We start from the raw sequence: 24,892 nt of genomic DNA, 5'->3' as shown, positions 1-24,892 counted from the left end.
TGAATGAAAATCTGTACATGGAATGTCCTCTGCACATACACTACCGTTCAAAAGTTTGAGGTCACTTCCCTATTGAATCCCATGGCAAAGTGACCCCAAACTTTTGAACGGTAGTGTAGCAGACCACCTATACTGTATGACTATAATAACAATATGTGGCTTAATTGCAGTGGTGCAGGTAAGATTCATGGAGTTCATCAGCAGTGACCACTGGAAAAGTTTCATATGTTATTAGCTTCCTCTCTTTCAATCACACATCAAAAGAAACACACACACACACACACACACGCACACACACACACACACACACACACACACACACACACACACACACACACACACACACACATTTTATACACACAAGCAGAAAGAACATTTCTTTATCAATTAATTCATACTCATTCTAAAGATAAAAGTACAAATATGTGAACAAAAATACAATTTTGATCCTCAATTAAATTTTTTTTTTTTTTAAATCTTCTGCCAATTTAATCAATTTTTTAATACGCATTGCTCTTCAAGCGTAAATCAAGAAAAAGTAATAATTTACATGAGGTCAAAATTTTATTTTCAAATACTAAATTTTCTTTTTTTTTTTTTTAAAGCTTATACCATTTGTGGTCTAATCTTTTAAGCTTATAACTGTGACAGTCATTTTGTCTAAAATACTTATTTTATTTCCAATATTGTATGTTTGTGTTTCTTTTTTGCAACAAGTAAATAATTAAGAATTTCAAGTTTAATTTATTATGTAACAGAAGAGTAAAGTATTTGTGCTTTTATTTTGACACCCCCCAAGTTATATCCGGTTGAGCTGCTCTCATTAAAGTAAAAGATAAACAACTAGCAAGCACTGTAATGGTAAGAGAGATATGCTGCAGGATGTAAATGATTTTGATATTTCCCGAAGACTGAAAATTCCCTTGCAAGGAGCATGCAGCCAATGAGGTATTTGTTTGTTTAATTTGTATTTCACTTTAGCAAAAGGGTATTTGCAAGCTGTGCATGTTATTTTTATGTCAAACTGACACTGTATCTTCTTTTATTTTCTTTTAATATTTTTGATCAGTTTTCACGGTGAAATTGGAGAAGTCTTCAAATAAACCAGTTACCAGAAAGCCACTTGTGTCTGCTTGTGCTTCGAGGGAATTATAAAGCTTCTGTGGTCTAACTCAGCACCAAAAATGCTTTTTGATAGAAAAATAGCATGAAAAACTTTCTTGTGCACATGAGAAACTAATAATGATTTATTTTTTATGGAGTCCCATTACATGACAGGTTTCAAACCTAATTTATACTGCAGAAAACTCCTTGAATCAACACAAAATAGTACATCGTCTACCCTTACAAAAAGAAATATTCCACATCCCCATCTAGATATTACCTTGAATAAAATCATCACTGATGGCCATATTTGCAAGCTCAAAATTATCATAACACAATTCATAATTAGAACATTATGTAGAAGAAGTTAAACCTGAAAATTAAAATTGAATAGTTCAAGTAAAAAGCTTCTGTTTTGATATACCATCCGGCTTGTTAGAATTTAAACTAAAATCCAAATGTCCCACACCATCATTGCTGCATTAATGTCTGTGATGTAAAAGTTCAAGTCAGCAGCACTTCTGATCATAATGAAAACCCCAATAAGCTGTAGCATACTTAAACAAACCATAAAATAATGCAGGTAATTTACTGCATAGAAAATTACCCCAGGACAAATAATCATGAATTCCATGATCTAGTTGACTGAATCCAACTTTTGTGTTACATTAGTTCCATATTCTGCCATTCTAGCTCGTTTTCTGCCTGAACTGAGGGGATGGATGAGATCATGTCCTCTAGCTCATCCAACACTTCTTTGAGGTTGTCAGCTGCCTCCCTGACTGAATTAACAAATCTCATGATCTCAGATTTGACTTCAGGTTTTTGTAGTGGAAGCTTGTCCGGTGGCTCTGATTCTTCAAGTCCCTGATCTGCTGCCCTGGCTTGTTTTATGTTGTGTATCTCTTTTGCATCCATGGCAATAAAAAAGATATCTACCGCTATGAATAAACCAGAAAGCACACCTGTTGCTACCTCTGCAACACGCACTGTCCTGGATGCTTGTGCAGCAATCTTGCCAATGTTTACCACTTGAGCTAGTCGCACGAGTTCGGCAATGCCACCTATGCCCTTTCCTGCCCTAAAGCCAAGTCTGGTTAGGTTTTCTGTGTTGAAGTTGCCATCAGTGTCACTTGCTTGTGGACATTGGTTACTGAGGGTTTGTAAACTGTCACTAATCTCCCGGAGCCAGATGACAACTGCATTAATCTTCTGTTCAAACTCTTTAATGAGATTGTGAACAGCTTTACGATCAGAGGACTGGTTGACCATATTAGTGATGTTGGAGGCACCAGCAGTGACTCCACCAAGTGCACCTACTCCCACACCAACTCCAGTGACAATAAGAGAGGCTCCCAAAGTGAAAGGGGCCAGTATAAGCCCCACTATGGATGTAATCCCACCCACTGCTCCAATTACTCCTCCCGTCAGACTGCCAATGGTGGTACCCTCATGAACATTCTCCAAACCATCAGCCAGGGTCCTCAGATTGTTCAGCTTGGTGTAGAGATCCTCCACGGTTGTTTTACACTGAGAAAAAATTAAATAAAATAAATAAAAATAAAATAAAAAAAACATAACACATTGGTAAAGATAGAAGGGATGAAAAAAGACAAATATGTCATTTAAAAGAAATAAAAAAAGCGTATACATGCTTTTTTAGCAGACCAAAAGCCATTACTCACATCCATGTAATAAACTTACTTTTGATCACACTCATCTAAACCCAAGAATGATGTTGAGTGTACTCAGATCACAATTACAGTTCTTCAGTAAGATTTATATTACAGCCATTTAGCAGATGCTTTTCTCTAAAGCGACTTACATCTGAGAGTAGAAAAACTGTAAAACTTTAACTTCACAGTTTTAGCTATGAAACTTGAAGGTATCTCCAAAAGATTTAGGGGTGTGAATATAGAAGCACATATTCTTTTTGTGAATGTAAATGGTCTGTATTTATATAGCACTTTTTGGACCTGGAATGATACCCAAAGCGCTTTACATTATACATCACATTCACCCATTCACACACTGATGGTGGAAGCTGCCATGCAAAGGACCTCAACAACGACCCATCAGGAGCAATTTGGGATTTGGTGTCTTGCTCAGGGACACCTCGACATGGCAACCCTCAGGCTACAAGGTGAACAGTCTAGCCACTGACCCATGCCGACCCTAATTTTACCATTTACCATTTAAAGTTCAAGTAAAGCTAATATGACACAGCTACATCTCCCTTGATATCAGAACACTCAGATTTCCTCTGCCTCACCTCTAACCTGTCTGTCTCCTGCAGCAGGTAAAGAAGCTACCGAAGAGACTGAAACGGAAAAAGGCTCCAGGTCCATATGGTGTCACCCCAGGGTTCTGAAAACCTGATAAGTACAACTATGTTGAATTCTATAGCACTTACTCAACATTAGTTTAAGTCAGGTAACAGTTTATGTGCTGTGGTAAACAGCATGTCCTATTAATGTACCTAAAAAATCACAACCAACTGAACTAAATGACTACAGGGTGTTATTGGCTCACCTCAATCAGCAAATGAAAACCTTTCAGGACCCATTACAGTTTTCTTATCATAATGGGCTTATGGTTGAAGACGCCATCATCACCCTGCTTCAGAGAGTCCACACTTATCTGGACCAATCAGGCAGCAATTTCAGGATCATGTTATTCTATTTTTCAAGAACTTTTAACACAGTTCAGTTGCTCTGTCATATGAAAAGCTCTATAAATGTTAGGTGGACACCAACACAACCACCTGGATTTATGACTGCCTAAAAACAGACCAGTTTGTGAGACTGAAAGGTTGTGTGTCTGAGATGGTGGTCAGCAACCTTGGATCACCACAAGGGACTGTACTCTCACTATTTCTCTTCACACTGTAGACCTCAGACGTCCAATACAACTGTAAATCCTCTCATCTGCAGAAATACTCTGATTACTCTGCAGTTCTGGGGTGTATTAGTGATGGACTGATCCTCATCGCAATTACATTATATTTTGTGTTATGATTGACTCAGATGCTGTTGCTGTAAAACCTTTATGTCTTCCCACACACATCACACGGCACTGTTGCTGTTTAGCTCCACATGTGACCCCTACGGACTGAATGAGTACTGAGTAAGTACTGAGTTAGTACTGAGTTAGTTATCGGCCCGCTGCTGTGCCTTCTTTCACATATGACTATGGCAGGCAGAAGAAAAAGTAGTTCCTACTGATTGTGTATAATTTAGACAAGATCCTAATATTATAGTTACTTTCCACTGTTTTCCCGCTTGTGATAAACTGCAAATTTAAAATCAAAATGATTATCATTATTTTCATTATACTTGATCATAATTTATAATAATTCAGTATTATACTTTGAAATAATCATTTATTAGTTTTAGAAATTAATTTAGTATTTACTTTATATCCACTCTGTACCAGTTTGCATTTTAATCATTAAGAAGTAGGAAATGTATTCAGCTGCATTCTTTCTCTATGTGTGTGCTCGGGAACTAAGACCGAACCACGATAAGAAGAAACGAAGATCACTGTGCCCCTGACTCCCTATATCTTATCTTAGTAGAAAACACTGAAGCCTGTAAATCCTGAAACTGTGTAATTCTGTACTGTTTTATGTACAGGGGAAGGACTTCGTGAAACTCCCCTATAAATGCATTGTAATATGTGAAAGAACTCAGTGTGTGTATCATACTCGAATGGTGCATACACTCCCTGCAAGTAAAATTGTACACATGAAGTAATGCTCTGTGTTTAGCTTTGCAGTGCTTGTGTTGGGGAGAATTTCCCTAACAGTATTGATATTTCAGCATCAATCAGCACATCACTAATTAGGACTATGTAAATATTTAAGATGGTTAAAAGCCAGTCTTGTTCCTGGAACTATAATATTATAAAGAGGCATACTATGATGCATCAGTCTCAAAACTAACCAACCCTGTTATTTAGTTGTGTATCTTAAAACTTACTTGACATAAAATGCATCTCCTCTAGATTTTAGATTTTGCAGAACTTGCAGAAAGTTTCAAAGGAATAAAGAAATGAAGTTAGAAGAATTACTTAGGAGTGATAGAGTGAAATGCAAAGTTGAAACACAGCCCCATTGATGAGGAAGCAAACAAACCAGTTCGGAGAATCAGACTTATGTGTGGTGGAAATGGTCAGGAAAACATTTCATATAATCATTGCCTTGGGACATATATCCACACACTGACTGGAGTTACATATTATGGATTAATTTAGTAAAGAATCAACATTATAGAAGATTCTAGAATTGTGTAGCTACTCAGAAAACTGCTAAGAGAGTGTAAAAATGTAAAAATGTAAAAAAATCTTGTTACTAAACTGTAATGTTATAAATAGGCTTACTATGATGCATCATTCTCAAAACTAAGCAATCCTTTTAAATGTTACAGAACATAGTTTACTCATGTTTCAGAAGAATAAAGAAATTAAGAATTACTTAGGACTGATATAGTCAAATACAAAGTTGAAACACAGACCCACAGTTGAGGAAGTAAACAAACCAGCTCAGAGAATCAGACTTATGTGTGGTGGAAATGGTCAGGGCAACATTTCACTTTATCATTGCTGTAGGACATATGTCCACACACTGAGTTACATATCTTGGATTAATTTTGTGAAGAATCAATGAAATAGAAGATTCTAGCGTAACAATAATAATTGTGTAGCCACTCATAAAACTGCTACAAGAGTATAGAAATGTCATACCTTTTCTTTGAGGCAACTAATAAAAATCGGATGTGCCAAGATCTCACTGGCTGTTGGTCTTGGTTCAGGATCCTTTTGCAGTATATCATTCAAAAGTTCACAAAGAGCTGGTGAGAAGTGTTCTGGGAGAGCTGGGTAAGCACCACTAATTATTTTAGGTATAAGTGTGACTGCAGTCTCTGCAGAGAACTAGAGGAGAAAATCAGAGAGAACAATACTTTAGAAGTACCACCATTTACAAAAAAAAAAAAAAAAAAAAAAAGGTTACCTTATTTCCCAATTCCTTACAGATATATTGCTACACGTTGCTGAAATTCTTAAACATAGAGAGTAGGTGAATAACACAAAAAACTGTACTGGTGTTTTGTTATTTTTTTTGTCAGCCTTTTTCTTATAAACCATGATAGACAATGGCCTATATTTTCCCCTTCTGTATTATGTATATATGTATCTGGCCAAAAAGAAGTGGCATAGCTAAACAAACAAACAAACAAACAAACAAAACAAAACGAAAAAAAAAAAAAAAAAGGCTCAAGACCTTTCTTTTTAGTCTAGCTTATACCTGAATTTTATTTGCTTTTGTTTAGAATTTTACTCATTTAATCATATATTCTTATATTTTTACTATCTATTTACATGGCTTTCTGTTTTATTGTTTTACTGTTCATTTATTCATTCATTCATTCAGTCATTCATTCATTCTTTCTTTCATTCATTCATTCATTCATTCATTTGTTCGTTCATTCATTCATTCATTCATTCATTCATTCATTCGTTCATTCGTTTGTTTGTTTGTTTGTTTGTTTGTTTGTTTGTTCGTTCGTTCGTTCATTTGTTCGTTCATTCATTCATCTTATTTTATTTGATATTTTTCCTGAACTCCTTTATCTGCATTTTTATCTTGTCACTCTTATCAGTTTTTATTGTTTTTACGTTTATTTATTCTTGTTTTTACTGTTTAACTCCAGTGTTTTCCTCCTGGGGATCCTTCACACCGGTGGCTCTGCCTGCTCTGTCTGCAGGGTTGTTGCCATGGTGACTTCCCTTGTCTGGGCGGCTGGGGGTCCTGCTCTGCAGCCCTGTGGCTGTGGAACACTCGGCCTACCCTGGCCTGGGTGGTTCCTGTGGGGGCACCCTCTGTGGTCATGGGTACGCTGGCTTCTGGTGTGACTGGATCCCCAAGATATTGTTTCCTCACAGCAGTGTCAAGCCAGATGTTTTCATGTTTTCAACTACTTTTATACTTATAAGTTCAGGGACAGTTATTGGGGATGGGAGTTCATCTTTGTACAAAATAGGGTATAGGTGGGCGGGGCGAGTGTGCATGAAGCTTGGTTTGTATGTGTGTGAGTTTGTGTGCGCCTGTGTGTGTATGAGGTGTGCCTATTTTATTTTTTGTTATAATTTTGATGTGAAGGCTTTTAAATCTTGTATTGAATATGCATGATTTGTTTTTATCGTGTTCAGCACTTTGTGTTGCCATGTGCATGAAAGGTGCTATATACATAAAATTTGATTTGATTTGATTTGATAGCTAGACTTTTATACATGGGGTAGGGGGGCTCCATAAACAAAGAGACAAAATGATTGTGTCCCTCTCTCAAACATCCTTGCACTTGTAACTGCTAGTTGCAACTGCTTGCAACTGATGTCATGTTAGAAAAACACGAGACATAAAACATCTTTCATTGATAAAATTAATGTAGTGCTACCATATAACTAGATTAGCACATGCTGCATAATTTCATGATGACATCAAATTAAAAGCCTTGCATAACAAAAGTAATTGTACTTGCACAGGGACAAAATGTCTTCTAGAAACCGGAAGCCAAATGTCAACATTTTAAATTGATAAGTAAAAAGGAAACTGCAGTGGCTCTGGGGATCTATGTAGGTCTATGAAAACATTTCTGTCCTCGTGCTCCAGTGACCTGTCGATCACCTGTGGTGGCACCTGGAGTGTCCAATCAAATTTACAGGGGACCAAGGCCACCACGGCCACCAAAAATACAAATTAAAATTTAAAATGATGGATTTGACTGGTAAATAAGTATAAATGCTCCTGTGAATGTCTTAGGTGAAACTTACCGCTGACTTTGTGGTACAAAGCTCAAAAAGTATGCACCCCACTGACCAGATGTCACTAAAAACAAATAATGTTAGATTAGTACAGACAGACAGACGGACGAATGGACAGACAGACAGACAGACAGACAGACAGACAGACAGACAGACAGACAGACAGACAGATAGATAGATAGATAGATAGATAGATAGATAGATAGATAGATAGATAGATAGATAGATAGATAGATAGATAGATAGATAGATAGATAGATGGTAGAAAAAGCTGTGTACCTTTTTGAATCATAGGTCCCAACTGTGAAGACTTCAGGTGCCAAATAATTTAAGTTTTGTTTTGAATCTGCATTTGATGTGTTTTTCCTTCTGTTGAGTCACAGGACAAATACATTAATTAGTCAAATTAGTTAGTCCAGTACAATTTCAATACAATTCCAATATTCTTTGTTAAAATGTTAACACTAATAGACTGTATTGCTTTTCTAGTATTTTTGACCATTCAAAACACTTTTACAATGTAAGTCACATTAACCCAGTCAAACACACACTCACATAGCACTTCCTAGGAAATGTTTATTTGGTGCTCTTCCCTATAACAAACATTCACACTCAAATGAGCACATCAGAGGCAATGTGCAGTTTACTACTTTGCCCAAGTACACCTCAACAAAAAGCCAGGTTCTACCCATCACCCTTTCAACTAACAGACAGCCTCATGTGGCTGATTTTAATGCGGCTAAACCATCAATGAGCAATGAAGGCAGCTATCCATCTTCAAAGTGCTGCAAAGTGAAGAAATGACTATATAATTCTTAATCTAGGAAAACACCACCTTTCTGTTTAGGGTAATGCTTGAGTTTGCATTTTCTTTATAAGCCAATAATGGACAAAATGTTGGAAAGACAAACACACTACACAAATAATTTTCCCTATCACAGTTGTTACCTGTTTAGTTATCTATCCTTTCAGTAACATCTGAAACATACACAAAAATAAATAAATCCAATCAACAGACCAGTACTTTCTTTTCAATTCTCTCCATAAGCTGGGGGTCATCAGAACCCTTTCGTATTGAGTAGACAACAATTCCATCAAAGCAAAAGCCAAAGAGAAAGCAACGAAACACCTGAACACTGCTCTTAAAGATTGTGACTAAATGGGTTAGACATTTGTTTAGCTGTTATACATTATACATTGTTATGCTAACTTTTTCACTTTTGCATGCAAGACGCAAATAAGAGAAGTGCAACTGTGCAGAAGTATCCCAAGCACAAGCTTCTTTTCTAGCATCTTGCCTACGTCACTTCACTGTTTGGTTTACATCTTGACTTTTCAGATGAACTCTTTTAAATGCATAGATGTAACTGAACCATAGAAACAATGTTTCAAATTTTGATTTTCAGAAGTGTATATTCCTCATTGAGTATGTCCCGCGCTCTGACTGTAATGCCTCTTGTAAGACTAAAAGGACACAATAGCAGATTGACTATTTCAGCTCCTCATCCTGGTAGGGCAGAGCCTCCTAGCACAAACACCATACAGGGAGAAAGAATGAGAAGAAAAAGAAAAGGGAAGATGTTACCATTCCTCATGTAACTGGAACATTTAACAAACACAAAATATCTGAGGTTTTAAAACCCAGTCACATTATCCAAGAGAAACCGCTTCATCCTAAAGACCAGACGCCACACTGCACTTGACACAGACGGATGACTCAAAACTGAACTGTTGTTCTGGATAAGAGTGAAACATCATTAAGAAACTAAACCCAGTCCAGTTGACTTGACCCAACTGGACTCAACTCCCTAAAAAATGGGAGTTTTCAGGCCAAAACGGGAGTATTGACAGGTTTGGAGAAGCAGCTCAGCAATCATACAGATCTGTCTCCAGGGGGAGAATCTGATAGTCTGTGATCTCCAACTTTATTTTTGTCTACTGGAGAGAGAGAGAGAGAGAGAGAGAGAGAGAGAAAGAAATACTTAAAAGTTATTAATTTAGTTTGTGTATGCTCCTGATGAGAGGACCGACCAGTAACCCACACGGTCAAGATATATTGCAGGACGAGTTATTCATACGTGCTACATAGACAGCCAGCTGACATGAAAAGCCTTGTGTATCTTGCTGCTGCTGTTGCTGAGTAAAACTGAGCAAGAAACACAACTTGTAATGTTAGCAAATGTTAACAGGCAGGCTCGGTTTGATTATGCATGTTACGGCCCAGGCTTTGGCCTCGGTCTTGTATGTAAATATCTGTGTTTGGTTGCAACCAGGTGATTTGGCTTTTGAAAATGTCAAATCACTATTGGTTCATGCACCTGTACTTTCTGCACCAGACATGACTAGGCCGTTTAAGCTGGAAGTTGATGCAAGTGCTGTGGGAGCTAGTGCTGTCCTACTGCAGGAACGTAATGACGGAGCTGATCATCCCATGTGTTACTTTTCCCATAAGTTTGTCCAACACCAGCTCAACTACTCCACCATTGAGAAGGAGGCTCTGGTCTTGCTCTTGGCACTCCAGCACTTTAAAGTGTACCTTGGGTGTTAGAGTAAGTGAAGTTGACAGTTTAAAGTTAACAGTTTAAAGTTTCTCCCTTAAGGATGGGTAATGATTTGCGGTCTCACCCACCCTGCAGAGGACAGGATGTGGTGGTCACAGCTCTGTGTGATAAGGGTCATAAAGTGTTGTATGCTAATGTGTTTCCCTGTTTGAACTTTGCGAGAACTTTGCTTGCTCTACTGAAGTGTGATAGCTGCTCAATAAAAAGGCTGCACTGGGGTTGAGACTTCGGAGTTGACACCAGACACTCTCTGAGTGCTGAACCACCGTCTCTCCCCATCGCGATGAAGCTGACTTCACTCTGAGTTCTTTGTGTGTTTTTTTTTTTTTTTTTTTTTTGTTTTGCTTGGCGCCTCCGTCCTGGTCGGACGCCTGTTGCAGCAGCTCCAGTTCTGCGGGTGCTTTTACTGTTATTTAGTATTTATTTAGTATTTATTTTATCTTTCCTTTGGTTTTTCGCTGTGTTTATTATTTATTGCAACGGAACAGCAATGGTTTTTGTATGCTCCAAGTTCTTCTTTTCACTTTTATTGCTGCTCTCGTTACTCCTCGTAACCCGGAGCAACGCTCACAGTGGCAGGCCCATTGTTTACTCTCGCGACCAGCTGTTAGCGCTGAGTAAACCTGTACTGTCGCCGGGGGTCAGGCACGATATCCCGAAGGAGCTACGGAGGAGACGCCGGGGATGCAGAGCCGGAGTGAGGGTGAAGGCAGGGAAGTGGAGATACAAGCCTGCTGTTCCTGCCATCATAATGGGGAATGTGCGCTCTCTGGCGAACAAGATGGACGAGCTGGCGGCGCTGATTAAAACACAGAGGGAGTACCGTGGGTGCAGTTTACTGAGTTTTACGGAGTCGTGGCTGCACTCACATATTCCGGACCACAGCGTTGCTATACCCGGCTTTGTGACCGTGCGGGCGGACAGAGACGTGACAGACAGCGGTAAGAAGAAGGGAGGAGGGATTGTGCTTTATGTGAATGAACGTTGGTGCAATCCCGGACACGTCCGTGTCAAGGAACTTCTCTGCAACCCAAACGTGGAACTGCTGGCTGTTGGGCTACGGCCGTATTACTTGCCAAGAGAGTTTACATCAGCCATTGTGGTAACTGTTTACATTCCCCCATCAGCTGATGCGGAGGCCGCCGCTGACGTCATCAGCTCCATCGTCTCCCGGTTGCAGACGCAGCAACCAAATGCCTTCATGGTAATCACAGGGGACTTTAATCATGCTAGCATGGACAGAACACTGACTGACTTCACTCAGTATGTGGACTGCTCCACTCGGGACAATAAAACTCTGGACCTACTGTATGCAAACGCACAGGGAGCATACAGTGCAACCGCCCTTCCCCCCCTTGGCAGGTCAGATCACAACCTGGTTCTGCTTTCACCAAAGTATGTGCCTATTGTCCGGCGGCAGCCTGTGCCCACAAGGAGAGTGAGGAGGTGGACACAGGAGGCTGAGGAGGCCCTGCAGGACTGCTTTGACTGCACAGACTGGGATGCACTCTGCCTGCCTCATGGGGAGGACATCAACAATATGACGGACAGCATCACGGAATACATCAAATTCTGTGAGGACACTGTCATGTCCTCCAGGACTGTTAGATGCTTCCCAAACAACAAGCCGTGGATCACTAGCAACCTGAAGACCCTACTCAACAAGAAGAAGAGAGCCTTCAGGTCTGGAGACAGGGAGGAGTTGAGGAGGGTGCAGCACCAACTGAGGGACAAGTTGAGGGAGTGTAAGGACTCTTACAAGAGGAAGCTGGAGGCCAAACTCCAGAAGAACAACATGAGGGAGGTGTGGTCTGGAATGAAGGAGATCACAGGATGTGGGGGGAGAGGCAGACTGACTGATGGTAATAGGGAGAGAGCTAATGAGCTTAACACCTTTTTCAACAGGTTTAGCTCTCAGACTCCCCCTGTCTCCTCTGCCCCTACCCCAGCCATCCCACACCTCCCCCCTCCTCTTCCAACTGCTCCACTGCTCTCCCCTCCCCCCCCTACAGTGAGCCCACTGGATCAGACTGGACTTCAACCCATAACACCTCCCCCCGCCCCAACCCCTTCCCCTGGCTTGACTGTAACAGCCTGGCAGGTGAGGAGACAGCTGGAGAGACTGAACAGACACAAGGCTGCTGGCCCGGACGGTATCAGCCCCAGGATACTGAGGACCTGTGCCAGCCAGCTGTCTGTAGTTCTCCAGCACCTCTTCAATCTGAGCCTCAGCCTGGAGAAGGTGCCACAACTTTGGAAGACCTCCTGCCTGGTTCCTGTTCCTAAGAAGTCATCTCCATCTGGCCTCAGTGATTACCGTCCAGTTGCCCTTACATCACATGTGATGAAGGTGCTGGAGAGGCTGGTGTTGGCCCACCTGAGGCCGCTGGTGAAACCTTCTCTCGACCCTCTGCAGTTTGCCTACCGGCCACGTGTGGGGGTGGATGATGCTGTCATCTATCTGCTGCAGCGAGCTCACTCGCACCTGGATGGTAGTGGAGGCATTGTGAGAGTCACATTCTTTGATTTCTCCAGTGCCTTCAACACCATCCAGCCTTCTTTACTGAGTGGGAAGCTGCGGCTGATGGGTGTCGGCGGGTCCTCTGTCTCCTGGATCGCTGATTACCTGACAGACAGGCCGCAGTTTGTCCGGCTGGGCGGTGTCCTGTCTGATGTGGTGATGAGTGATGTAGGAGCCCCGCAGGGCACTGTGCTCTCTCCATTCCTGTTCACCTTATACACCACAGACTTTCAGTACAACTCAGAGTCATGTCACCTTCAGAAATATTCTGACGACTCTGCAGTTGTTGGGTGTATAAGTGGTGGACGGGAGGAGGAGTACAGGGGGCTGGTGGACGGATTTGTGGAGTGGGCGGGTAACAATCACCTGCTGCTTAATGTGGACAAGACCAAAGAGATGGTGTTAGACTTCAGGAAGAAAGGATCAGCTCCACAGCCCCTCTGCATCCTGGGTAGTGATGTGGACACGGTTGAGGAATATAAATACCTGGGAGTGACTATTGATAACAGACTGAGCTGGAAGACCAACAGCTCAGCTGTGTACAAGAAGGCCTGCAGCAGACTCTACTTCCTGAGGAAGCTGCTGTCGTTCAACGTGTGCAGCAAGATGCTGGAAATCTTTTACCAGTCTGTTGTGGCCGGTGCCCTGTTCTCATCTGTGGTCTGCTGGGGGGGCAGCATTGCAGCCAGTGACACCAACAGACTGAACAAACTGATCAGGAAGGCTGGCTCTGTCATTGGCTGCAGACAGGACACTTTAGAAGCAGTGGTGGAGAGGAGGACACTGAACAAACTGTTATCTATCTTGGATAACCCGGACCACCCTCTCCACCCTGTGCTGGACAGACAGCGGAGCTCCTTTTCCAAAAGGCTCAGACAGCTTCGCTGTCTCAAGGACCGCTTTAGGAAATCTTTCCTGCCACACGCAATAAGACTGTTTAACTCATCATCATGGTCTCAGAGATAACAATATGAGTGACTGTTGTAACTGGTGAATTTTTGCACTGACTGGATCAACCTTGCACAGTTAAACTCCTCATCTTCACTACTAATCATTGCACTGGACTATATTATTCGCTGGCTATTCTCACTCTTACTGTGTATAGCTAAATATCTCCTTGTATAAGTCTTGTAAATATTGAAATTTTTATACTGTTTTTCATTTTTTTTTTGCTACCTTAAGAAGCACAACTGCTAAATGACTGTACCGCTGCAACACCTAAATTTCCCAGCTTGGGATGAATAAAGTACTTCTATTCTATTCTATTCTATTCTATTATTTTATGATAGAAAAATACCCATCATTGGGTCTAGCACAGCACCTGTTGTTGTGTTTACAGATCATAACCCCCTTGTATTTCTGTCACATATGTACAATCACAATCGGGGGGGGGGGGGGGTCTGGATCTTGCTCTTTGCTCTTGGGGCCTCGACGCCCTTTGCTCTGGCCACCCTGGATGGTAAATGAGATGTGATGAGGTTGTCTAATTGTGTCTGCCAGTAAACAACTTGTGAGATGTTACACTTAAAAGAAATTTAAAAAGTCAAAAAAGTCGGTTAAAAAGTCAACCGGAGTCCAGAGGAAATCCCTTGCTTGTCTGTCTATCGTCTCGTTGTCCCTGTCTTCCAGAACATAAGAAGCTACTAAGAAGCCACAAATGGATGGATGTCACAAGGCAGGCTCCAGATATTCACATGTGGTCGACCTGTGACTGCAGCTGACCCTATTTCTGCAACTCCAACATTAGTCAGCAAAACTGTGTATAGCAAGAAGAGGACCATAAATTTGGGTTCAGAGATCAGTTAGAGAGTGCTGACTGTAGCAGGCACCAGACTCCATTCTGTATTAGTCCAGGGACAGGTAATACGACCCAGACCAGAGCTTTGTTTGGACATTTCTAATACTATTGTAATTGATAAATATTTGAAACGGGAGAGAAGCAGTTTGTTTTCACTGGCCTGCAGTCCACTCTGAAGGAGAAGAGAAAAACCCAAGGAGTCAGAAGGTGATTATTAGTACTCTATGGGGCTGAGTTATGACAAGGGAAAAACTGCTGCGCTATTTAACATTTGCTGCGCAGTTTTGCTCTGGTTATGTTTCTACGATTAGCGCCTGATCTATTAAGACTGCTCCTGTTATCATTTGCGGAGCAAACAGCAGTATTTAAATGAGGATTTAGCGGCGCTGTTTGCTCTGTCATGTAAGGTTCTGGAGAGCAAGGAAACCGCAAACGCAAAATTAACTTTTATCCGATAGAAGTTGAGACAAATAAAGGAGACAAATAAAAATATTGCGGAAGTCGAGGAAAAAAATCTAAATGTCACCAGAAATGCTGCAATATAGTTTCATATTCAAGTTCAATTTATTTATAAGGCACACTAACAACAACCTTTAGGAACCAAGGTATTGTACATATAAAAACATGCAAGGAACAAATAAGAAATAATAAAGGTTTAAAAGCTATAAAGAAATAATAATAATAATAATAATAATAATAATAAAAGACAGGCATGATAAAGTCTTTAAACTTATCCAGCAATTCTAATATTGCAACGCTGGATCGTCTCCACAATCCTCTTCTCTGGCATTCTAAATATATTAATATAATAGAAAAAAATGCATTATCTTAGTCGCCTTTCATGGTGTCTGTGCCTCCTCCTTAAAATTATTACTGCAGCCATTGCGCGTATACTGTTGTGCCAATTAGCACCTGCTTTTCAGAAACGCTATTTTTAGAGCAAACATAAACACCGCAAACTCTTTGCGGGCTACATGAATCCCACTGCTGCGCAAACCAGATTTATTTGCATAGTCTCCTCCCACTAATGTGCACTTTCTGGCCGGAACGCCCATAATGCATATGCAGTAGCTTCAGAAACGCAAAGTGGAGAGCGGCGCAGTTTTGCCAGGATAACTGACGCAGTTCCATGTTTGCGGCTTTGATAGATAAGCTTGGGCCGATTTTAGCGGAGCAAAGCCGTCTGCACCTGTTTTAGTACACGCAAAGCGTTAATAGATCAGGGCCTATGTCTGTAGAAAGGAGTACCCACCAGTATGGGTGTGTGGGAAACTAGTATGCATTCTTAATGTTGGAAAGTAATACTTTTTAGGGGTTTTTCTTTCTTCAGTTTATATACAAGCTATTTTTGTTTAGGTTTTTTTTATGTGTGTGTCTTTGGTACTTTGGTTGTTGTTGTGATGCATCTTATTGTTGTTGTCTTGATAATTCTTTAGGAGCTCCTAATGACTGTCAGCTTTGTTTACCTGTTAAAGCTGTAAGGAATTTTCTGTTGTGTTTCTGTACAGGTGTAGCACTTGGTTGTCTGGTGTTAGGTTGGATTGAAGGGTTGTTGCCTCTTTCTAATGTATCTTTGTCTCCTCTTCCTTTTTTCCACTTTTACTTCTCTCCATTGCTGTCATTTTTTTGTCCCCCCATTCAGCTCCAGCAGGATTATATAAATTCCATAATACCAAATAAATAAGATAAAACAATGTATTTAATGAAGAAACAAAGGAAAATGAAGAAATAAAAAATTAGATTATCAGGAGGAGCCTTTTCCCCATAACGCTCCCCTTGGCAGAACAAATTTGTTCGACACAACACAGCAGCCTGACCATTATTCTGTTTGCTACAATGCTGGTCAGGACAAGTAAGGAAAAAAAAAACAAACAAAAAAAACAAACAAACAAAAAAAAAAAACATCAAGATAAGAAAAATCAAAAACAAAATGTCATAAAGATGAAATAATAAAGACCAAACATACACACACACACACACACACACACACACACACACACACACACACACACACACACACACACACACACACACACACACACACACACATACATGCACACACACAAAGAAAAATAAAATAATAAAAAAACTGTACATTACTTTTGATGGAAAGCCTCAAATCCACCCAAGCGCACTATTCCAAACTCTGTGAGGAAAATGTTCTAAAGAAAATGAATCAAGTATAAATTAATACCATAAAGACAAACTATTTAAAAAAGGAAATAAATAAATAAAAGTGTTTAAAAATGTTCACTCCAAAAACACATCTAATTGTAAATAAATATGTACAAATTATTAAAAATAATAATGATATATTACACCATTACAGAACTGTCGTGTCTGGAAACAATTGATGCAACATTTTATGATATTCCATAATGTCTTTTCAGTGTTTGTGATGTATTTATAGTACCTCTGGTGTCAGATCTTTGTGAAGCAAACCTTTGTCATGAATAGTTCGCAGAGCAATGCAGATCTCAGCCATCCTGCTAAGTACCTTGAAAACAAGTTAGAGCATGATTATAATTGCAAAAACATATCTCAGTTGGGATGACAAACTAAATATCATACAATTTTGAATCTATTTTAATCCCAAAATTAGTTGTGCAGATCAATAACATACCTCAGATTCTTGTGGAGGTTCTTCCATTTCTTGGATCTCTTTTGCAAGGTTTCCTCCCTGACAGTACTCCATCACTACATAGTACATGTTTTCTGTTTTATCTTCGTGACAACATAGAAAAAGAAAACAATGTCAATGTTTACAAAAATTATGTGTGGTATGAAAAATGCCTCTCACAAATACAAAAAGACTGTGTTAATCTTTAACTCAATGTCAAATCTCGCTTGTTTATATAGCACATTTTCTACATCAAGCTAAACGTAGTTTAAAAACACAATGATTTGAATGTGTAATTCAGAAAGTTTTTAAACATCATTAACATACTCATGTATGTTAATGATGTTTGATAGAAAATTGAGCTTTCTTTTAAAGATATTCAGAGGCCATCATCTGTGACAAATCTCTTTTAATTGCATACATTTTTGTGTATAGACTTTCAGTCTAACATGAACCTGAGATAGTTTGTCAAAACGTACCAGTGAAAGAGTTCTTGCAGTCCACAATATGTGGATGGCTTGTTGTTTTGAGGACTTCTATGTCTTGACTCTGTTCAAAAACACCACAAGCATTAAGATCATTAAGAGCTCACCGTAACTGTATAATGGATGAACAGTTATCTCTGTTTAACAAAAACATAACATTTTCACATGTACACAGACTCAAAGGTCTGTTAAACTCCCACAGAGCCAAGAACCTTATTTATGGACTGAACATCAAATTTTACGACACAAGGATTATTTTAGTGGTACACATCATAAGAATTCATAATGATTGGTTTATGCTGCATATAACAATGTGATTGTATTAATGTAAACTATTAACAGCGTGAGTTTTAAGAATATAATGTGTAGCCCTAAGGCTATTCTTGTCATTCATTCCTACTCAAATTAAAATGTTTGTGTAATAAACAGTAGTTCATGAAGTGTAAACATGTTGGAAATGTGGATTATACAATGTTAAAAACAGTCATGTTACATACAGTTAGAAGTCAGAGTTAAAAGAGGTTTAGTTGTAAAATGCATTCATATTGGGTTGTTGGCACAAATGACATAAGACCACGTTTATTGTGGGGTAGTGAAGCATCCTTTTATTCTCTCAGCTTTGTATGTGTATTCTTAACCAATCCTGTCCGCAGTTTATTTCGGTAGGAGGGACTTAGCGTCACCTACGTTGACAACACGTTGGTAATAGCAGAGGCTGTTTTATAGGTGTCCGAGAAGGACTGCTGTAAGCTGTAAACGCATTCTGAAAGAATTCCTAACTTCCCAGACTGACAAAGAGTCGTCCTGTGGTCTATGTGTGTGAACTCTGTGAAGCTGCCAGAGGTAAATTTATGTGTTTTAATGTGCTTGGTGCTGCTGTTCACTTGTAATATGCATGAGACGAGCTAAACTGCTAACTGTTAGCTTAGCCTGGTCGTAGACCTTCACACTGTTTATTCTGTGTTGCTGTCCGCAAATGCTAATTTGAGTAAGACATTCGGTAGGTTATTTGCCATGACTAGCTTATAGTTTATTTATTAAGAGGAACTGTGTGATTCAGGACCGGACATTGGCCATACGAGGGAGAGAGTAAGGACCGGGAGAGCCCTGGACCGTGGGAAAGGCTATAGCTGCTGTACTTGACTGTGGTTCGTTGCCACGTGTGGCTGTGCACTTCACCCCCCTTGCCGCTGAAACTACAACCTGCCATTTGCCCTGTCCCCCTTCTCCATCTATGACTGTACCGATTTGTGAGTACTCTTAACGCTTTGCACGTGCCTTTTGTTTATGCTGATTCAAGACAGCGAACCGGCCATTTGTTTCTGGCCTCCACGCTCACAAGCATCTTCCGGGCCTACAACGTTTATTATTTTAGCCCAGAATGAATGAGTGTGTGAGTGTGGGCTGTGGGATTCTGAATTCACTGGTCATTTGATCTATCATTGGTCATTTGATCTATCATTTTCATGCAAGTTATCAGGGATTATTTGTGAGCTGTACTTACCAGTTAGAGTTTGGAGTGATCTGTGTAACTTAAAGGTCAACAGTGAACACAGTTAATATTTTCCAGATCCAGTTCAAAATTGTAAAACAAATTAGTATTCTTGTCTTACTAAATCCTGTGTATCATTGCCAATGGTCCAACTTCAGGATAAAGTGAAAACAAGTTTCAGTGAACTTTTATTTTAATGGGAAGTACTAACTCTTGTGTACTTCTTAGAACACAATTGGAGGCACCGGCAAATTATTTTATATTATCATAGGTTGCGCCAGATGAACTCAGGCCCTGTCCCACTGTACTACAACACAACTACTTTTTGGCCGTCTAAATTCATTAGCTACATGGGACTGGGGTTACAAATGGAATAAACAGACTGATTTAAGAAGTGATTTTAGAGATTGGAGAGAGCCAGCTCCAGAACACGAGTTACATAATGTAGAAGGAGGCAAAGAAGGATGGTCTCTTTGCTTTTAGCTGGATGGAGAGTCCCCATTCATGTAGGGTTGTCATGGTTCCTGGGTTTAGGTGTGTTCATTGGTTTGTGTTAGGTTTTGTCTTTGTTTGGGTTTCTGGTTTTGTCATGTTAGTTCAGTTTGTTGTTTTCCCTCATGTGCTCTGTGTTTTCTGTTCTTGGCTCATTAGATCACCTGGTCTGATTTCTCATTCACTTCACCTGTTCCTCATTGCTCATTCTGTGTATATATGCCCCTTGATTTTCAGTTGTCTTTGTCAGATCCTTATGGTTTATCTCTGTTATGTATGGTTTCTTCCCTGTAATATGTGGTTCCCTGTTCCTGAGTTTTTTGGGAAATAAACCCTGATACCAGCACCTTTCTGCCTCCTGCCTGAACTGCCTGCATTTTGGTCCTCACCTCCTCACATTTAACAGAAGGATCTGACCAACCATGGACCCAGCAGAAGGCAATCAGGAGCAGGACCCGGTGGTCCTCCTTTCGTCTGAGGACATCTTGGCAGTGCACAAGGTAGTCAAAGCCTTTATTGACACTCTTGCAGAGAACACTGGACTGAGCTCCTGTCTTCACAACCTACGTCTCCAGTGTCACCGCCAGCTCCAAAGTCCATGTCTCCAGTGTCACCACCGGCTTCGAGGTCCATGTTCCCGGTGTCGCCACCGGCTCCACGGTCCATGTCACAGGTGACGCCACGGGCTCCAAGGTCCATGTCTCCGGTGTCGCCACCAGCTCCCAGGTCTGCTCCAGTGTCTCAGCGCCCCACGCCAGCTCCCGGGTCTGCTCCAGTGCCTCAACGTCTGACGCCTGCGCCCAGGTCCTGCCAGCTCCTCAGTGTCCGACGCCTGCGCCCAGGTCTGCTCCAGTTCCTCAGCGTCTGTTGCCTGTGCCCAGATCCATGTTGCTTCTGCCTTTTGTCCCTGAGGGGGTCCCTGGTCAAGACACCGCTCTTCTGATTCCTGTTCCTGAGGGGGTCCCTGATCGAGACGCCTCTCTTCTGGTTCCTGTTCCTGAGGGGGTCTACGGTCGAGACGCTCCTCTCCTGTTTCTGACTCCTGTCCCTGAGTGGGTCCCTGGTCGAGACGCCTCTCTTCTGATTCTTGTTCCTGAGGGGGTCCTTGATCGAGATGCCTCTCTTCTGGTTCCTGAGGGGGTCTCAGGTCGAGACGCTCCTCACCTGCCTCTGGTTCCCGGCTCCGAGGGGGTCTCAGGTTGAGACGCTCCTCACCTGCTCTTGGTTCACGGCTCCAAGGAGATCGCTCCTCTGCCGCCACCTGTGGCCCACGCCACCTAGGAGATCACTCCTTTGCCGCCACTTGTGGCCCACGCCACCGAGAAGATCGCTCCTCCGCACCACCTGTGGCCCACGCCACCGAGGAGATCACTTCTACTCTGCCTCTGGCACCTGGGCACGCCATAATATGGATGTTACACAACCCCCTAGAGACTAAGCTCCTGTCTGTGCGACCTCCTGGTCGCTTTCCAGACATCTTGTTAACCTCTGTTTGTCTTCCAGAGATTTCACTCCAGTCTCCGCATCTTCCAGAGATTCAGCATCTTTCGGCTTGGTTTTCTGGCCGAATCCCAGTGACTCAGCTCCTGTCTGTGCAACCTCCTGGTCGTCCTCCAGAGACTCAGCTCCTGTCTGTATGACGTCCTGGTCACCCACCAGAGACTCAGTCCCTGTTAAAGCGACTGCCCAGTCGTCCACCAGACAACATATTAATGTTTGTTAGTCTTCCATTGATTCAGTCTGTGCTCCTGCTAAAGATCCAGTTATAGTGTGCACTGTTTTCTGGAGGTCCAGCTCCAGTCCGTGCAGCCCCCTGGCCGTCCGCCAGAGTTCAACAAAAGTTGATCCTTTATCAGCGCATGCGTTGTTTTGCTCTAGCTTTGGAGTGTTACTCTTTAGCACCCCCCACAGCCTTGTAGTATGTACTACAGCAGTGTCGTGGGGATGTTGAAGCCTTTCTCCTAGTTTTTGCCACCTTTTTCACACCTGAACTGACTTCAGTGCCATGTGGACATAGCCTTAGAAAAAGACGATCCTCAAAGAACAAACAGCTATGGACTTACAATCTGCACTTCTGAGTTCACCTGCTCACTCAAGTCTTCCTGGTTTTGGGACATGGTGGGCTTCAAAGACTTTGTACTGAGGGCTTTGCCTTGGCCACTGAAAAAATTACAATATCCCGAGACAAAGAGAAAGAAGAGTGGTTTGGACTGAATTATTTATTCGTCCTCTCTCCAGTGTATTGACACAGGAAACTGAGGCTCTGTCTTTGGTTCAAACCAGCAGCTCTGCTATGGATAAACTAGTAGTGTGCTAAGAAAAGATGGGAAAGATAGCGCCGGTGTATGTGGCTGCTCGTCAGTTGCTCTCCCTTTGGTTTGTGTTTTTGCTGATTTTATGCCTGGGCTCCCAACTTTCGGAATCTCTGCTGATGTATAATCGGCAGTTTCTTCTAGAATTTCAGTACAATGCTGTAGTTCCATTAAAGTTCAGCTATAGCCATCGTACAACTCTCCCCCCGTTGCTATCGGGCATTCTGGTTTACCTGTTCAGGGCGTCACCCCCCCTCCCACTGCAGAAATGCCCCCACAAATGCGACAAACACGGTGGTCATCTGGTGAGGCTGAAGGCATCCCTGGCTCGCTTCTCGTGTTTTCCCAACTGGGATCTGGTTCCTACGCGGTGCCCTGGCATTCCCTGGATCCTCCTGATGTCTGCCTTGTACCTGTCGCTGGCTTTGTGGGCCAACCCCACCACTCCTGTTCTCCTTGACTCCGTCAGCATGGGGTGAATCCCAGGAAAATGCCATGCCGCTGATCATGCTGTGTTAGCCTGCCTGGCTAGGTCGGCTAACCCCGTCACCACACTCAACTTTGGTCTGCTCAACATCTGTTCTCTTATGCACAAGGGGGATCTCGTCCAGGATCTCATTTCGGACTGTAAGTTGGATTTTCTCTGTTTAACTGAAACGTGGCAACAGCCCAATGACTTGATTAATCTCAATGCATCCGCTTCACCTGAGTTTGTTTACATGTCTAAACCTCCAGTAGAGGGGGTGGTCTCGCTATGATTCTCTGCCAGCAGTGGCAATTAAAGCCGTTTGAGGCTCTGGCGCTTAATTAATTTGAATATATGGCCTCACAACTTTCTGGTTCAACTCCCATTATTCTATGTATTGTGTACCGACCACCTAAACCTAATAAGGACTTTTTGAATGACTTTTTTTTTTAATGACTTTGCGACTCTTCTGGCTCATCTATCCTCACTCTCTCCAAATCTGATAATAATCCTCTTTCCAGAGACTTTGGATCCTGTCTTTTTTTCCTGTCAGTTTTGGACTACAACAATGTATAAATTTCTCACTCCAAAAATCATATTCTGGACTTGGTTTGCTGCTTTGGTATAATTCCTACTGATTCTATAGCCCATCACATTCCCTTCTCCGATCATAAATTAATCTCAAATCTCAAATTAAGTGTTTCTCTTTATAAAAACCCACCCTCCCTGTTTCATTTTCTTCAGGAAAATCAAGGATATCAATCTCGACACACTGTCTTCTGCCATAAATAATTTTTCCACTCCTGAAAATTTAGTTTCTCACTACAATGATAACCTCAACAACCTTCTTAACATCTTTGCTCCACTGAAACACAGATGTGTTTCTTTCTCCTGCTTTGCTCCATGGTTCACTTCGCCCTGCGCCGACTTAAAGCCAAGGACGCTGGCTTGAACGCCTTGCCAAGAAATGGACATAAGGACATGTACAATAGCCACATTCTTCTATATAAGAACTGTATTGCTTCAGCAAAATCCACATACCATTCAGGCTTAATCTGTTCTAATGAAGGAAATTCTAAATCTCTCTTTTCACTGTTCAATAATATCACAAAACCTCTGGACATGTCCCTCCTCATCTTTACTCAGCTGACTTCTGCAATTCCATTTTGTCCTTCTTTACCTAAAAATCTCAAATATCCATCAATAGCTTGCCACTGGAGGAGCTACTGTCTCCGTCGCAGACCCTCTTCCTCCATTTCTTTCTATCCCACACCCGTTCTCAGATTTCACTCTTCCATCCCCATCTGATATTTCTGAACTGATTCAGAAATCCAAACCTTCCACCTGCCTATTTGACCTTTTCCCTACAGTCCTAGTCAAAGCATGTCTCCCTTCACTGGTTCCTCACATCACTGCCATCATTCATTCCTCCCTCAACACCGGATATGTTCCACTAGTCTTCAAGACTGCTGCTGTCACTCTGATCATCAAAAAACCTGGTGCGGATCTGTCTGACTTCAATAATCTTCATCCCATTTCTAATCTTCCCTTCCTCTCCAAAATTCTTGAAAAGGTTTTTGCCTCTCAGCTCCACAAACACATCACTAATAATAACCTTAATGAACAATTCCAGTCTGGCTTCCGTCGTTTTCACAGTACAGAATCTGCTCTGTTAAAAATCCCTTATGACTTGCTGATGGCAGCTGACTCACAATCCTTATCCTCTTAGATCTCAGTGCAGCATTCAACACCATCTCACACATCCTCCTAAATAGACTGGCAACCCTTGGTGTTTCTCATACATCTCTCACTTGGTTTTCCTTGTATCTCTCCAACCGCACGAAGTTTATTCAACTCAAGGCCCTACCTTCCGAGTCACTCCCCGTCTCGGCCGGTGTACCCCAGGGATCAGTCCTAGGCCCCCTATTGTTCATCACTTATCTTCTCCCCCTTGGCTACATTTTTTGTAAATATAATATCAACTTCCATTCCTATGCAGACAACACCCAGCTCTACATCTCCAAACTGTACTCTCTTCCACCTTCCTCTCTCTCTGACTGTCTCCAGGAAATCAAAGCATGGTTCTCCTCCAATTTTCTCAAACTCAACAACAGCAGTAAAACTGAGGTTCTACTTGTCGGCACGCCCTCCACTCTAACCAAGTCTCACAGTTCCTCCATCAAAATTGACAGTTCTACCATTTTCCCCTTCCCTCAGGT

The 24,892-nt window shown here is 41.6% G+C and overlaps 1 protein-coding gene across 11 annotated transcripts in view; it reads right to left on the bottom strand.

The window, feature by feature from the left end:
• Positions 1-580: 580 nt before the first annotated feature.
• LOC121642896 (CBL-interacting protein kinase 24-like) overlaps positions 581-24,892 on the bottom strand; it is a 62,932-nt gene continuing 38,620 nt past the window's right edge. For 6 of the 11 annotated variants that reach the window (XM_041989943.1, XM_041989954.1, XM_041989947.1 and 3 more), the window contains one exon: positions 581-1,839. In XM_041989943.1, the coding sequence (XP_041845877.1) occupies positions 1,768-1,839 (72 nt within the window). In that variant the 3' untranslated portion in view covers positions 581-1,767. Of the gene's footprint in view, positions 2,635-5,847; positions 6,037-7,935; positions 7,991-8,205; positions 8,296-16,906; positions 16,969-17,219; positions 17,304-17,429; positions 17,531-17,905; positions 17,976-24,892 lie in introns of all 11 variants that reach the window. The other 5 variants (XM_041989946.1, XM_041989950.1, XM_041989945.1 and 2 more) reach the window with 4 other exon arrangements.

The sequence above is a fragment of the Melanotaenia boesemani genome, chromosome 7 (genome assembly GCF_017639745.1).
Source record: "Melanotaenia boesemani isolate fMelBoe1 chromosome 7, fMelBoe1.pri, whole genome shotgun sequence".
Classification (NCBI taxonomy): domain Eukaryota; kingdom Metazoa; phylum Chordata; class Actinopteri; order Atheriniformes; family Melanotaeniidae; genus Melanotaenia; species Melanotaenia boesemani.
Note: the sequence above shows the minus strand (reverse complement) of the source record. Positions and strands in the feature narration are given on the sequence as shown.